This window comes from Acanthopagrus latus, chromosome 18, assembly GCF_904848185.1.
Source record: "Acanthopagrus latus isolate v.2019 chromosome 18, fAcaLat1.1, whole genome shotgun sequence".
Lineage (NCBI taxonomy): Eukaryota > Metazoa > Chordata > Actinopteri > Spariformes > Sparidae > Acanthopagrus > Acanthopagrus latus.
This window is the reverse complement of record NC_051056.1, coordinates 12597945-12615478: the sequence shown is the minus strand read 5'-3', so window position 1 is coordinate 12615478 and position 17534 is coordinate 12597945. Positions and strand designations below refer to the sequence as shown.

At 39.9% G+C, this 17534-nt stretch overlaps 1 protein-coding gene across 1 annotated transcript in view; it reads right to left on the bottom strand.

Annotated features, from left to right (window-relative positions):
• pigg (phosphatidylinositol glycan anchor biosynthesis class G) overlaps positions 1-17534 on the bottom strand; it is a 74908-nt gene that overhangs the window by 42430 nt on the left and 14944 nt on the right. The window contains exons 5-8 of the mRNA XM_037077262.1: positions 16236-16374; positions 11138-11350; positions 2547-2764; positions 845-1129 (exon numbers count right to left, since the gene is read on the bottom strand). Of these exons, the coding sequence (XP_036933157.1) occupies positions 845-1129; positions 2547-2764; positions 11138-11350; positions 16236-16374 (855 nt within the window). The remainder of the gene's footprint in view (positions 1-844; positions 1130-2546; positions 2765-11137; positions 11351-16235; positions 16375-17534) is intronic.

Sequence of the window (17534 nt, the reverse complement as noted above, 5' to 3'; positions counted from 1 at the left end):
CAGGAACTGATCCCTGCAACACTCACAAGGTGCCACTAGTTGCTATGCAACCAGAAGTCATTCATTACCTGACGGATGCTTGTTAGGGGGGTGAAGTGTGACACAGTACCGGAGTAGTTTGTTGAATTTAGGCCATTGAAAGTGGAAGTACTGAAACTGAATGGTTGGAATATAACATGTATTTCACGTCAGGTTTGGGGAATTGTCAACATGTTTCTCAGGGTCGCCAATGGCTCACCTGCCACACTTTGGGAACCCCTGCTGTGAAGTAACTAAGGGTGCTCTTTTTGAAAAAAAACACACGGCAAGGTGTGCATACAGCCAAGCACCATTTGGCTAAAATAAATGGTGCTGAAAGAGGCACTTCGCTACTAAATCTACTAAAACTTTTCCTCGGGCCTTTGTTTCAGAGTACAGGAACATTCCAGTGATTTAAAGCTGCATTCGTAAAGACTTTGCTAACTTAGCTAAATCACAGAGTTGGGGGTACAATAGACAAGACCGTCTCATCCTCCCTGAGCCTTGGTAGATTTAGTACATTTTCTCTCAAATAAATTCTGATCGTCTCTACGGTAATGCTTCTCTACCCACAGGTAGTGAAATATTCAAACTTAAGAGCAAAATCTTTTAAACAGCAGGAAATCTTTCCATCAAGAATTCACTACATTCACAAATATTTGACACTTGTACTCACTTGTCCCTTAATGCCTTTTGTTATATAGGGATCACACGTCAGGTGAACTGACTGTATGTATATAAAGGTAAAGCACATGTGAATACAACTGTAACATCTGTCACAATCTGTACCTATGTTTGGGTGCTATTTTAAGGTGCACAAACTCACCTTCCCGTGAATCTTGGGGCCCAGGGGGAGTTGGCGTGCTGCCATAGAGACCAGAATACAAAACATTGCAGAGGAGAAGGCAACAGCAGCAAACACGAGACCCCAGGAGAGGCTGCAGAAGTAACAGGAGCTCTCGGCAGATGTGCACACCAAGACGTGCACTGAGGCGAGCAGCAGGCACAAGAGGTAGAAAGGCAGGGAGAGCAGGACTGAGAGAACAGGGAGGTCCACTGCTGCTTCACCACTCAGGGCTTCAGGCATAGCCAGCAGTAAGACCAACAGGAGCTTCAGGGCCAGGACGAATGAAGAGAATGGAGAGAGAAGGGAAGACAAAGTTTTCAGGACTTTTTTATCAACTGATGCAACTGCAGAAACCTAAGGTAGCATGGCTTGACCAGAATATGTGAACACTTGAGCCCACTCCTTTTCATTTTGGAAGTTATGAGCAATGGACTCACATATCAAATGCCTATACATGTTTAAAGTTTTGTTTTGAGTTTGTGGTATTAATATCTAATGGTAATCCATCTTATCAAAGTTTGTCTCAGTTTTTGTCTGAAACTTACACTGTTCAGAGTATTAATTCAATTAAAAAAATAAAGCTTTCAAATGTAGGCATGGTTCTTTATGAGAACTAAGCTTTATATTTTTTCCTACAAATCTGTGACTTTCATAAAATGATTAAATATGACCTACCAGCTACCCCGTTAACCCCTAAATTGGATTTTCTCTCAACAACTTACAACCAAATTACTGCTTAATAATAGTAAATAAGGAAGATGTCTTACTTTAAAGGAACTCTATGTAGTTTTGGGGAAGAAATTCAAATCAGAAGTGAAAGCTCCTCATCGAGTGATTTTTTTTTAATGCCTAAACAAACTAAATAAACAAACTGATGTTAAAGGACAACACAATTTCATACTGTTCAACTTTGTTTATATTTGGCGGACCCTGATATGTTTCCAGCTTAAAACAGTGTTCTGTGGACCTTATTTTCCTCTGAGATCAGTTTGTTTGTTTGGATGTTGAAAAAATAAATATTTTTCAAGTTAGATAATTAATGAGGTTATAATACAGCATCTGAATTTCTTCTCCAAAACCACAGTGTCCCTTGAGTTACTTGTATTACTTAAAGATGCAATATGTAAGAATTGTATTTGAAAACATAAATAACTAACACTATCAACAGTGTGAAGATATAACAGTTTTGACACTATGTTAAAGACGTTTATGTATTGATTTGCAGAGGTGTCTTCTGAAGTTAGCAATACTAGCCAGCTAGCACCGGCCAAACTCGGTTCCAATGTTCCTGTGTTAGCGGTGTAAACACCACCACCGCCCTGGTGCTCTGAGTTCCCATTGCACATGGCTAGTTGTACAGCTTTCTGAGTTAACTAGCTACAGTTAACAACAGTTGACGGTTACTTTAGTAATATGCTGCCACCTTATTTCTTTTGAGTATGAACTCTACAGGTGGGCAAAACTTACATACTGTACCTTTTACATCTTATCATGCTTTAGGCCCAAAAGTTGCAGAATAAGGCATTAATAAAAGGTGCTTTATAATGACAAATAAAGAGCCAATATGCTACTAATCTGAATGCTAATAAGCACCTAGTTAAGGCTGAATATGTGTACCATGATGAAAAGTTCTACACCAGTGTATTAGCCTTTAGGATGAATGAAATACCTCTGTACTCACCTGAAACACAAACACCATGCCTGCAATCATGGAGTACAAGTCGTACTTGCCCAGCTGTTTGCTGAGGGCTGAGCTCATGGCAGCAAGAGCCTCCAGATACTGCTTCAGGACCTTTTTGCCCATGTTGGTCAGCACCTCAGAAGTGTTGCCCTCCAGGTAGAGCTTCATCCAGCTCCCATGAGCCTTTTCTGCCACACGGAACTGCTCAAAGCCTGCCTCTGGATCAGCGACAAATGGGAAGGGGGACACCAGTATTAATCTGTGCAATTTATATGGCTTTAGACTGACATAAATCGAGGAATACTTGACAGTGATGTTTGTTGGCAGGTACCTGTCAAGAGTTGGCATTACTGTCCAAGAAAATTCTGTAAAATTTCTTGTTGGGGTTGCAGCAGCTATTGCATTCATATAGATTTGGCAAAATGACAAGGACATTTGCAGCAAGAGTTTTCTGATATATTGTGTCACATTCATTTTACTGTATATCTACCATCCAATACAATTAGATGTATTAGGACAATCAAACTTATACATAAAACAAAACAGCCTCTCCTCTTTCCCATAATTGGTAGTATTATTTCTGGGTATGTCTATATAAACAACCTGTCACCATACAGGGATAAGTTAACAATTAACAGTGGGGTACTGGATAAAGTTGGAACCACTGGCAGAAATGCTTATTTGTTTTTTTACTATCATCTATTTTAAGAACAAACTAAACCATGAAAAAGTAAAGAAAAGTGAAGGCAGAAGGGAGTCGCCTCTACTGCTGCCTAGGTTGCTGTATTTCATCATAAAGAAAATACAGGCATTTTCCAAATATTGTTTTCCTCATGTTCACTAATCCTGTTTGACTTCATCAATCATTCTGATGCATGTTGGATTTTGACTGGGAAATCTATTAAATTTCAGTGTTTCCCTTCTCTGTCTCCAGTGTCGATAATGTCCCTTAAACTGAAAACATAATATGTCTGTGGTAGACGGCATTTAATCCTGAACAAAACAAGAAAGTGTAATTTGTCAGGATCCTAACGATGACAAGCTATGACTCATTCACATGTTTACTCAAAGCAGATGAAATGAAGCCTGCTTTCATTTTACTTCAGTGCTTTAGGAGCCTGTTCAAGGACAAAGCAACGTGGAGGTTTGATTTGTGGTATACATCAGTGAGGCGTGCACACACACACGCGTGCGCACACACACACACACGCACACGCACACACACACACACACACACACACACACACACACACACACACACACACTTCTAGTGACAATATTTTGCAACACCTATCTTAGCAGCATAGGCAAAGGGGTGATAAATAGTTAGTGTGGCGCTGCCAGACAGATGGGTTGGTAGAAATATTAGAACCTTAAGCCACAGGCATGAATCATACAATATCGATGGCCCTGGCCATGTTTCATCTGTCTAAAAGTACAGGGACTGGTTAATGGCCCCTCCAAGATGCCTGAGGTTAGAAGCACAAGAAAAACACAATATGAAGATTGATTCAAGGCAGACATTGATGGATTTATAAATGAGTCTTAAAGGGAATTTCAAAATGTTGTTTAAGTGGTCAATGCATATCAGAGAACACACACAAATTTGTGACTAGAATATAGCGATTATTGTGACACAGGTCTTGTCTCTGATACAACCCTGAAGAACCTTAAAATAATGGAAAATTAAAATGTATTTTATCTGTGAGTGGCAGTACTAGTAATAGTAGTAGTATTATAGTTTATCTAATATGTTGTTTTACCTTGAAAAAGGCCCATTATCCCACCTGATTCTTATTGTCAACTTTTTAGTAGCTGATCAATTAGCAGTTGTCAAATGGCAAGAATTTGGCACATTCCCGGTGTTTAAAACAACTTGCAACCTGGAACAAGTAGTATAACATTATCACAGCATTCAAGCTTTCCATCCTGAGGTTCATATAAGGGGAAAATGGCTGCTGTGTGAATGCTGCTATGTTGGTACACCATTAAGACCAACACATAAATGGTTGAGAGAGAGGTAGAGGCAGCACAAGGTTGCTTAAACCTTCTATCACCAGTTGTGTAGGAACTTTTAACAATATTACTTTAAAGTTTGTCCAGTTATTCTTACTTTGGGTCAAAGTAGAGTGGTAGCAAAAACTTAAAAGACATTGCACAATAATGCTAAAATTATAACGCATCCAGTTAAGATGACACGCTCAAGCTGGGAGTTCAGATGATGTACTTTGGAACCCCTGATGAAACATACTTGAATACTGAATCAGCAATCCTTTTCAGACAGAGGGTAGCTGTCTCTCACGCAATTTATTTCCCACCCAGTAAGATTTGACCCTAACAGGTGTCCAACAGGCATGCTACTTAAAATATCATCCCAGGCGAATTTCCCGGCAGTGACAACTATTAAATTCCACTGCATAACAGCTTCATGATTACCCAAGTGGACAGATTTAAAAAAAAAAAATAAAAAAAAATCAACACATCCAAATGTAGGTCTGCTGAAATAATTTCCATTTCATCCCATCGCTATGGAAACCAGAGACCAAAATAGAGTGAAAATTGTGCTGCCAGAGCGGTAAGTTTTTTAATGTGAAAGGAAGAAGTTTGTTTCACATCTAGTTCAGAATGCAACATGCTGTGAACCACACTCCTAAGTTTGTGTCAGTTTACTTTTAGACAGTTCAACGTGAGACACACAAGACAACATGCACTGATTATTATCATCAAGTAGTCCTGAAAACAGGCCACGTGCCACAAAGTAAGGAGCAAGGGGCAAGCAGTTGTACTGAGACTCTTAATAAGTCATGGGTGTGTTTTGGACATAAAATAAATAAAATCACTTTCACCTCTCATTCACTGTAAGCTATGCCAGGATCTGGCGAATTGCTATCTAAACAGTGGCACTTGAATTCACTTAGGTACAGGTATGTGGCCCTTAGCTGCTGGACCATCTGCGTCAACCGTAACCCAATCTTCTGTCCCATCAGTATGTAACAGTGAAGGAAAGGATCAGGTGGGACAGGTCATTAATATCATCATTCTGATTAATGGCGGATGGGATGCTGGTGCGTGAAATTACCTGCAGTGATCCTCTAGATGTAGAATGGATAAGTGCATCTCTCTATTAAGAGAGATGCTGTGCGCATTTACGCATGAGGCACAGCAGTTTAACTTCATTGATAATTCAAATTGTCTATCGTCGGGCTCTATTGTTAATCAATGTTCTGTGGTTATTACATTTCAGAGGGTGACACACAGTTCTCATTCATACAGGGGTATTGTATAAAGTAAAGCAGCCACCATCCTTACAAATCTAGAAAATTCTGTTTCAACTTGAGTTTTCTCTGTCCTGTCAACTTTACAACTGCAGCTTTAATTTTCAATGCTTAAATCATGATATTTGCCGCAGAGATTGCTGACTCACATGGAAATGTTTAAAATGACTGGAAGTAGCCTCTTAAATCAGTTAAATAAAGAGTATGTATTGTGAACCTGCTTTAAATAGCAGGGACACTGTTCAGACTCTAGACCAGGTATTTTGGTGCCTCAAGATAGCAATTCACCAGCAATGCACACCTCCTTTAAAACACACACAGGGGTGAGCGGATGGGCACAGCCACATTTGCTACTTACACAGCGTGAGCGCTGGGTGTGAAAATTACACCTGCACGGGTCAGAAATGCAATGACACTGTGCACCAATTTGCACCAGGCATCAGACAGAGCCCATAGAATCTACAGCCATGCTAGCGGCTCTGTAAAGCTGTACTTAGCTAAATGCTAATGCATGCACAATGACAACGGTAATCTAAAAATGCTGAGAAAAAATAATATTTATCATATTGCTAAAGTTGCATGCTAACAGTTTAGTATGTTAGCATGCAACATTTGCTAAAACAGTAAACTGAAATAACAATTGCGGCCGATGGGAATGTGATTAGTTGTGCAGGGGTTTGGTCATAAACCGAAGTATAACAGTGAGGCAATTTTGACTGGGTCAAAGGGTGTTAAAGGGACATTCCGAGTAAGTTGTGGGGAAGCCCTGCGAGTCGATTGCCGAGTGCAGTTAGAAATGCTCAATTCCATTCTTTTTCCTGTCCGCTCTCGATAATAACTGTTATAAACTGGTATGTAAGACACATATGAACTTTGAATGCATTTCCATGGAGTAATAATCATACATTTTCATCCTTGAGCTGCGGAACTCTACTACACTCGGTAATCAACTCGCAGGGCTTCCCCACAACAGGAACTGCTGCAGGAGAGTGGTAAGTTGTGTTCACTTTACAATGGCAATCCCACTAAGCTAGTGGAGGTTTGACGCCTCGAGCTATGTGCTGAGAATGAATATACCAAATAATATTGCAGTCCATTCAATTGAGACATTTTAATCAAAGCCACAAATCTGAACAATTTAGGACTCCTTGTGTGGAATCCAGGAAGGTGCGTAGGTACAAAATTTCATGGCAATCCACTATAAAGTTTACAAGATATTTCAGTCCAAACAGACCAAAAGTAGGACACATTGTCATCTTCCATGTGGCCTCCCATCTCTTCACCTCCCCCTCCCAGTTGTTCACATACAGGAATCTTAAACCAATTTGAAAAACAAATGAACAGTACGTTTATTTCACAAATTCAGATTAATTATTTCAAATGAGTCCATAAATGCTTGCTTTGGACTTCTAACATCTTGGATGTTATTTCATAGTTTTCTGGTCATCAGGTTTGTTGTAGCTGTTCTTGTGCCTCTTTCTGCATTCAGAGCATTCACATTAGGCTGGGTGACTGCAGGCCAACCTTGACACCACCTATTATCTATTTTGTCATCATGTCAGAAATATTCCATGTGCATGGTCCAGCTGCTTCAGTCAAAAAAAAATCCAGTTTAAGGGAAACCAGCTTTTTTTGTGAAGATTATGAAAGTTTAAATTAAATGCCACATGTCTAATAACTTACCAAACAAGCCAGTTTTTCAAAGACTTTTCTCTCTGCCTCCCTCCTTCTGTCTCACTTAAAATGATAAGATAAATTACTTCCGGCCGATCAAACATTAGCAATGGTAATTGCTGCCATTGGTGTATCAAATGTTTGTGAAAGTGAAGGACAGCAACAGAGAGACAGACGCAGGGGGAGACAGATAAGAGGCGTGGGGGAAATGCTGCAAGATGGATAACTCTGACAAACCGTGTGACCCCGAGCTATAAGCAGGGAGTAAAATTCAGTGAGGATATGTGCATGTATTTGCACAAAGAGTGGGCAGCATTAATGTTCAAGAACAGACCACAGACTGTTTGTGGTGCTCCCATGTGGATTTTTCTCAGTTGTAAGGTCAGTCAATCACAGACTTAAAGAAATCAGTATACAGATTTTCCACACTTCCACCCCTGGCATGGCAGGAGCCACATGTTCAGAACAGGCTTGCCCGATTCTCACTCAGATACTTGCTTTCTGTTGGTGTTAGGATCAGTATTTTCTTTTTCATAAACCTACTCTTTTGTATCATACAGCATGGTAATTGTATTATTGCAGCCTTCAGCAACATGTGTACTGTAAATGCATGTTTGATTTATCTGACAATAAGAAAAAAAAAAAATACGACAGACGGCTGTTAGATTAAACATTTGGAGGATTATCTAATTGCAGGATGAATATTTTCAATCAGTTAACAACCATTAGAGACCATTAACTAAACAACGGCATGTGTTTGAATGGATTTCTTTTAATCTCCAACATGTTGAAATCTAAATTTCAAAACATGTCTTTCTTAATAAAGGATCCAAGTGCCTCTGAGCTTTGGTGAATCTTTTGAACTTGTAAGAGGAGTCTATCCTCGTCTTAATAAGACTGCTGCAGGTTAAACGCTCTGAGAAGCTGCTTTGATGCAGTTGTCAGCATGGTGGGAATAATGAGGAGACGGACGTCTGCTTACAGCAAACCACTTCTGAGTCAACCTAAATCTGTGCCATCTGTGTTTCCTCTGTGAAAACACTACATGCACAAAACTGTGACTGGAACGCAAATAAAACCATCATCTAAACAAGACAATAATGCTGCTAGTTTGAGGTAGAATACGTTATCTCAATGACTTATGTAGAGTGTACAGATTTTTATTGTAATGAGGACCTGGCAGAATATATTGTGTAATTTCTTTCAACAAGCATTAACTATTTGGGGGTGGGGGCACCATATTGACATATTATCATTTTTCAGAGACCAAATAGCAAAGTGTTACCATACAGCTGCCTATATAGTATACACATCCAGCAAACACACAGCAAGATATCCATTCATTGTAAAGGTCCCATATTATACTGTTTTTCATCAATTTCACACAGCAGTCAGCGGTCCAACAACTCTCTATTCGATATGCATTGCCCCAAACCCATCCTTGGTCCTGAATTTCAGCTGTCTAAAAGTCGCTCTACAGAGCTCTCCTGATGCCAGTCTGTTTATGTGCCTGCACCTTTAAATGCTAATGAGCTCCATCTGTCAACCCCTACTTGGACAGCCCTGCCTGCTATGTCACTCTCAGGGAGGGGAAGCCCCTTGCTCTACTGGTAGTGTGCGCTAATGTTTGCGATGGATATAAGGTTATGGCTCGCCATTGTAATATTATTAACATAAAATTCGTTTCAAACACCATTGCGGACCGAAGCGGAGCTAACTAGTTAGCCAATTTCCAGCTGACTTCACCATAGACACTTATCGATGGCTCGGGTGCAGTTGCTGGGTCCAGTACGGTTGGGACTGATCCTTTTACGAGGGTCAGCATCGAGGCAAAGCCAGCTTTGCACTGACCCTCGTTACTGAAGCAGTCCGATGTGAAGCGATTAGCAGACACACACACAAGGTAACACGAACCGCAGCCGGCACGTTGTCTTAAAATATGAAACGCAACCACTGTTTCTTCAGTTGCTCTATAGCTAGGAGAGAATATAGGCACTGATGTTGATTTTTACAACCAACAACAGAGCTATTTGCATGTCCAGCTTTGAGCGATGACATTGCGAAACACTGCTGTCTCACTGCTGGACACACCAAACTTCACCTTGGGGATGAACGAACCTCTCTCGGATATCTCCTATCAGTGCGCAGAGGAGGACGGTCTATGATAATGACTCCTTTCGTTACGTAACGTCAGGAGCTGAATCTTAACAGCCTGTAGGAGCGCCATTTTACCAGTGGGTGGGCTGCACAGACCATGCAGGAATCACTTGTTTTCCTCATTCTAGGAGTTGGCAGGCTCAGGGAGGACCAGCTTATATATAGTGGGACCAGAAAAAACTTGTTTTTCATAATATGGGACCTTTAAGACATGTTTTTAGACACCTGATGAAGTCCTTTAAAAACTAAACACTGTTTTGGTCTGCTCCACTATGTTAGTTAACCACTAACTCTGTCTGTTGCTTAGTTGTGATTGTGTGACATACAATGCGTTTATCAGAGCTCTGTCATTGGATAAAAACATTGAAAAAAGGGTTGAGCAGCACATATGGCCAAAACAATGAGGGGAACCGCACAGTCAGGTGATAATTCTCTGTGGGTTTGTCACTTAGAGACAACCAGCATTTTCATTTCAATGATTGTTCATAGAAAACTCAGAGGTTTGCATCGTCCTGGTTAAATCACTGGAAGTAAAAAGCTGCAGCTATAAACAGACTACAGTGTGGTTGCATGACTTAAACATCACCACTATGAAGTGTCTTATTATACATTTTACACATTTTCTATAAATTGATCAATCTACAGGTTTCAAAGTAAGAGCTAGAATAGTTTGTAACTTAAGTAGATCTGTAAAGATGGACTAGTGAGTCGATGAGTCTCGGCATGATGTTGTTTAATGTCTCAGACATTCTCTGTAGTCTCATTTAGCCACTTGTTCGCAACCGCCCTTTTTGACATGGGCACTTTGTAATTCACTTGTGGGGCATTTAATGGTGTATCATTTAAAATCGTAGAATAAAAAGTGTAAATTTCTTAAGTCTGTGGTAAGCAGTGTTTAACCAAAAACCCATTAAAAAAACATATTGACTTTCACAAGAGGGAACCTGAAGCACAAGAATGCCAAGTGAATTCCAAGTTTTAGGACTCATTACTACAGCACTCTGGTAGTTCAGCTAACACATTTACTTATTAGTGTCAGTCAATGGAATTTTGAGGCTAGTTATGAGGAAAAAACTTTTGGATTACGATACCTGTGAGTGATCACTGCTATGGGTAATATGTGGTACTTTTTGGAGTCTCAGTAAGGTAGGGCCACATTGCCTTCAATAATTTGTGAGAAAACTTAGATGGTGTAATAGGAACTGACTAACCATGTGCTTGGTAGTTCTAGCAAATTCAGTACAGTCTGACTGACATAGGTGTAAGGAAAAAATGACAGCTTCCTAATTTTGGACTGAATTAGTCCTTGAAGTGCTTTGTTTTGTTACAACAGTCACATTGCTGAGGGCATAGAAAAAAGTAGACACAGGTATGGTCAACAGCAAGGACTAATAGCATATTGATGAGACTCTCTGTCAGACAAGGTCCTGCCTTTCTGGGATTTTAACAAGTCTACAAGTTGGACGCAGTGAATTTGTGACTCACCTTTCTCGTACTCGGGCATGCTGTCTTTGAGCAGGCAGCTGAGCTGGTGGCCATTTAGATGCAGGAAGCGCAGCTGATCTCGTAGTGAGGTTTCGTCCAAGACACCGGGGATGAGGCGGCCCACGCTGTTTTGAGATATGGGCAGGCCAAGTCCCAGGGCCAGGGTCGGGGTTAAGTCGACCTGCTCTACAATTCCAGGCTTCTCCATCCCCACTGACATCACAGGGCAAGAAACAAACAAACAAAACACTGAGGCGTTATTGTACTTGCAATACATGATAAATTATGATACATGAATTTGATGCATTGTTCTTTGCATTTTTCTGTTGGCTGCCTTTTTTTCACTGTGTTGTTTTTTTACTTGTCAATCATTGTGTCCAGTACTGTGATGTCTTTCCTGCAGATACATTTCTAGGAACCTATTCAACCTGAATTCATATTAACTATCAAGTTTGTCTTCTATTTCTTGCAAAAATACTTCACCGTTAAAATGTACCACCTTCTGTGCTCAGTGTCAGACACAGGAAATGGAAAAAAGCTTTTAAAAATGAAACAATTGATGAATCACAATTGTGCTGCGTCAATCTGTGATACCAGGAAGCAAAATGGGCATATTTATAAGAACTAGTCAAGTCATATTTTATTTCTTCAAACTCTGAAGCAATCTACAGATAAAAGCTATTTACACGATAGATGTAAGGAGATGGCTCAATTTTCGTACTGTCTGTGGTGGAAGAACAGAACAGCTCGTCTGAAAGAATCACTCATTAAAATAACTTTGAAAAAGAAGTTCCTTCTCAAGTCATCAACCTGACACAAACACTAGCAGTGAACAATCCCAGGCCATCCTGGTATGTGGAGGCCAGCGATTATGTAGAATATATCTAATTCACTCCAATCACAGTTGCTGCAGCATTTCTGTCCCTTCAGGACAGTCAAACTATGGTCAAACTATGCTTGAACGTCTGCAACCGATTCTCTTTATCAATTAAGACCAAGTCCATCAGTGACATATTCTTTGTTGATCAGAATCAGGGTTATGTTAAAGCTGAATTCAAACAGAAAACCTGAATCTGAGAGAAGCATCAAAAACAATCCAGGTAATTACTCTTGTATAAAGGCCTGCGGGTATGACCATCAGGAGGGTTGTTGAATGTGCAAAACAAAAAAATGAATGAAAACACAAAATCATTAGCTCTCCTTCTTGTCAAAAGTGAACAGACATTTTTATGTTGACACTTGGCTTCCTGTAGAGAGCTTTCAAAAATACAAACAGAGAGTGGGAGTCATTTCCCAAGTTGTTTATGTCTGAATAAAGTTTTCAGGTTGCGATAATGAAGTTTTTCTGCTGTATAATATATCCGGAAAAATTAACAACACAGCTCACATGTGTGGGGAAGAGAGGCAGCTGCAGACTAAAGACTGGAACAAACCCCAGAGCTATGAGCTAATTTGGTAATTGGACACAATGAAATAAGCCTGGGAATTATCCATTTTATATTAAAAGGAGACGGATTTGCAACAAGACAAGGACTTTGCCGTATTAAGCCCAAAGCCTTTCAGGATAATGCCATGAATCTACCAAGGATATGAGGCATGTTTAAATCTGTTACTTAGCATTGAATGACTGAAAATATTTTAGTCATGGTATTAGTTTCAGCAATTACACTAATGAGTGAAGCTGAAAAAACCCTCTTTGTAAAGTGAAAGATTTTTAAAACCCTGAAGATGTTTCATCAAAATTCAACATTAATCCCATATTAATGTGTAAAATCATACATCTTCGAAAACAAGCCAAGAACAATCAGTTTGCCAGATTACTATTGTCCAGTTACCTGTCCAAACTGTTACATCCAACAAGGGCTGTCAGCCATCGACTATGCAGAGTTGCTGTAGCGCAAGAGTAGTTTGTGACATGTGGGGAGAGGAAATGAACAAGAAGTATGTTGCTACTCAGTTCTAAAACATTAGGTCTCCATGTGCCATTTATTATTTTCTTGATAAACCAGCTTAGTCGGGTGAACATTCAACACAACACGCGGTTAAATTTGTGGCAGCAGTGTTGCAGAGTTTCTTTCCCGCAGGCAGCTCTTTCTCTCAGTCATGCCATTTTTCTACCCAGTTTTCTTAGCTTAGCTTCCTAGCTTCCTTGGCTAGTCGACCAAAGTTGTTTTATGAATACAGGCTAGGGCTGAACAAAGCTAAGTAAGGGACATGTGGGCACCTTTAAACCTGGCTCAGGGATGTGTGTCAGTTTCCTCTGCAGGGTGAGACAGTTGGAGGTTCATGTCAGAGCAACCGTGGGAAACAGCAGCGGCTTCAGTGGTGAGCTAATACGCAACAGCTGCCTTACGACAACACTGAGGGGACACAATGCCTCGCCAAAACACCATATGCCAATTCAGCAGCCATCGCTGAACCCTACATCCAACCAAACCTCTGTAGAAAAATATTCAATCTGTTCGTACAGTATGTTTGGTTTACATAGAACAGAGTGCCACACGCTCTGACAGGACAGGTGTGTCACAACTCAGTAAAAGGTTACGCACATATAATGCTGATTCATAGATGACAAAACTGCATTTGACGAGGAAGCCATGTGCATTGAAGTATCAAGCTTGCTGATATCTCAAACATATCCCTGTTACAGCCATTTTTGAATATTACTGTACAGAGTCATAGATTTGCTCAGCTTGGTGAATACTTTGTACCAAAGCTGGGACAATAACAATGTTTCTCCAACGGATTACAGCACATTTACCTCAATGTCTGGCACAGCTGGGTTTACATTGGTTGCTGGCACACGGTTGAAATGTATATAATAGTACTATAACACAACTCATCAATATCTCTCTCACATCAGTATATTCAATGTATCAAAACATTGTTGCATCAGTTACTAGTTGCACCATTGTTACTGTGGGTTTTGAAGCTTGGAACTTATCACCTTATCCATTCTCTCTTATTTGGCTAGGGTTAGTTGTCTTTGTTTTCTCAAAGAAAGTAAGAAAAGGAAAGGATGCACAGACACTGAGGTAAACAATGACTGCATGGCTTCTAACACCTACACTGTCTGATTAAACTGGCATTGCCTCTTAGGATCCTCCCAGCAATTTCGACTAAATGTTCTGCCAATCTGTGTAAGAGGGTTGTTTTCTCAACGACGCACTCAGATTAACAAATGAAGCTCAGGTACTGAGCTAGCAATGATCTCTTATCTACTGCAGCATGTTCTAATGAGAAACAACAGCCAGGTGAGTCTCCTGCTAACGACCCGCCACTCTTACCATGATAAAAATAATCAGTTATTCTGATGAGCAAACTGACTGCACTCACAGATACAATTCAATTAACATATTTCTTTTCTAGTTATTAAATTCGTTGTTTGAGAATCTAATTCAAATGTTGGCTTGATGGTGTTCACAAAAAAATGTGTCTTCACAGGCAAGATAGCAGGATATGCATCTCAACAAGAAAACTACAGACAACAACCCCATGTTTTGAAATGTAAAGCAACATAATGTGACCTTTTTCACCTTGAAATAGCGTCTTCAAATCATGTTGATGGTACAGTGTTTTGTAATATAGGTGAATGATGTTTCTGTCTCAGCCTCTCCACCGCCCCTTGTTTCTGCTCTCTAACTTCAGTAAGAGGGGAGGATCACAGCGTTACATACATGTTTACTTCAACATACACGTTTTCAACACATAACATTGTTGTAATGTAATGAGTTTTGTTTATAATTAGTTAGTGAATAAAAGACATTTTTGTATTCAGAATCTTTCAGAATTTCTTCTACATAAAAAGACCATGTGGCATAAGGTTGAGGCTTTCAGATAAGTGTTTCTCCACAGACAAGATGGCTGGATATGCACCACAACTTCAACACAACTACACAGAACAACACTTTCTTTTTTTTTACTTAAAGGCCCTGAAAATAGATTTTCCCAACCAGCTTCTAATTTGAGGCCTCACACTAACCTCACATTAACACACAATTTTCTGCTAAATTAGGGAACAGTTTAGGTTTTTCCACACAAGAGAGTTCTTAATTTCTTTTTTCCCCCCGTTGAGCTCTCATCATTGCTGTACAGGAGGCACTAAGTTGGAAGAAAGTGATTTTGTGTATTTCCATATACAAATCAGGATATCAGTATATGAATCAGACTATGAAGACAGATTGTAGGTGTTTGTTTGTATGCTTGTTTTAATTCCCTCTCAATTAATGTGATCAAATCACACCAGACAGGCCCTCTTTTCAGTTAGGTTAGGTTTACAGGAATAGATGCAGATTACCATTTAATATCCTAGAATTTATATCAGAGAAACTTTCAATGACTTTTTATGTAACAATTTCAGCCACAATAAAGCAGACTGACCACATGGGGTCTTGACATATACTGGGTTTTACTCGTTATTGACTCGTTAAGACAGCCCTAAGGAGGATCACTTTACTTACTTTCCAAAGCGTCTTTTAATTTCCATGTTAATGAAACAAAGAAAAGCACCGCATTAATGACTTAATGAATTAATTCAACTGGATGGATTTCATTGAAGAGAACACAGGATTTGGCATTTACTTCCCTTCACTGACTGGTAAAATTGTGGAATTGATGTGCATGTCATCCCCCAGCAAGACATTCAAGCAGTTGGCACCACAGGAGATGAGCAAAACCAGGAGCAACAACTCAACTAAACTGTAAATGATTAATTAACATAAAAGGTCTATAAATATAAACCATGTATGAAAAGATCTCAGAAATAGACTTGGCTGAGAGACAGCCAATTATCAAGATCACACTTTCACACTCAACCCTGCCACATCACCGCAAAATGAAGTCCTGCTTAGGAGTTTCTATATGCACTGTTTTGCGATGACACACGAAAATGATTGTAAAGTTAAGAGTGAGCATGAAAGAAAAAAGAATTCTTTTGAAAAGGTTTAGCATGACTTATTCAAAATTTTCCCTCATGAACAAAACACTCTTATTCATGGGCCCATGACAGCTGTAGTCGAATGACTAGCCCTTGAATCTCTTCGATTCAATTACACATCTGCTGCTGTCAGCCTCTTTTAAGCGACACTAGACTGTTTACCTTTTCTTTTGAAGGCTGGACTTATGAGCACCAGGGGCGTATTGACTTCTGGCTCTGAGGAGCCTCCGTGGCTGCCGGTCTCCGACATGCCGTGGTCTCCACACAGCACCAGCAGGTAGGGCAAGGATCCCTCTGCCTCCTGAGAGAAGCAAACACCAAGGTTAAAGGACTCCTGCTCTATGTGCTCATGTGGGAGGGCAAACCTCAAAGCTCTGAGATGTGAATAATTTAAACTTGGCACAAACATAAAGAAAAAAAAAATACATCCAGTTTGGAAAATAGAGCAACAGCATAACAAGATTACAGCTGCTTGGGCTATAGATTGGAGGAAAGTATTGAATTATTACTTGGAAGGAAGTGATGACAAACACTTACAGGCACAGTTTAGCTGCAGCTCACGACAAAGAAAAATATAGTAAAGGATGGAAACAAACATGGAATGACTTGTTTGTTGAGGATGACAGACTTGGTTTCTTCCTTAAGTGATTCCCTTTCAAGACCCACGAGAACCTTCCATTGATAGAAATTCAACAAGAATACCTCATGAGTCATGGTGGTGGAGGCTGATTTAAAAACATGACTACATTAACAGAACTAAAGAAAGAAAAAAAAAATAAACAAATATTACCAGGCATCACAATGCTCTCAAAAGACGCCTCAGTTTAGTGTTGCGTCAAACATAAAGAGAAAAGGACGTCCTTTATAATTACGGATAACAAATTGTTTTCTATTGACCCCACAGATTAACAGACAGAAAGACTGATGAGGGCTGAGATAAATTCTGCTTCTCTTTTTGGAAGACAAGTCAGATAATATGTTGGTTTCATTTAGGATGACTGGTCTCCTTACAGCAGTATTTAAAAATGTTAAACATCTGGGGCCACAGACAAGGACAGGACAATGGCTTAGATTTAGGTTTTAATTTGGGGACACAGTTTTTGCTGTCTATTTTGCAAGCGTCCCATTAATTTGCTACAGGTACCAGATGCTGTTGGGGCTCCTCAAAGGCATGAAACTCTTCTGGTGGAGTCAGTACAGAAGATGGGCAACTGCTGAATGTGAGGGTTTTTTCTGACTTCAGAAAAATAGAGCTTTTGTACATTTTAAGGGAATAATGCATGGGTCTTGATGTAAGAACTCATTGGTGTATTTAGGTGGCTGGTATCTATAAGTGAGTACAATTTCATGCAGACCTTTGGGCCTTGGTCGACATAGGCCCTGAACTGAGTGCCATTCAAGTTTAACAGCTTGTAATACATAAATGAATTAAATGTAAAATGTTGTTGGATGGGTCCTCCT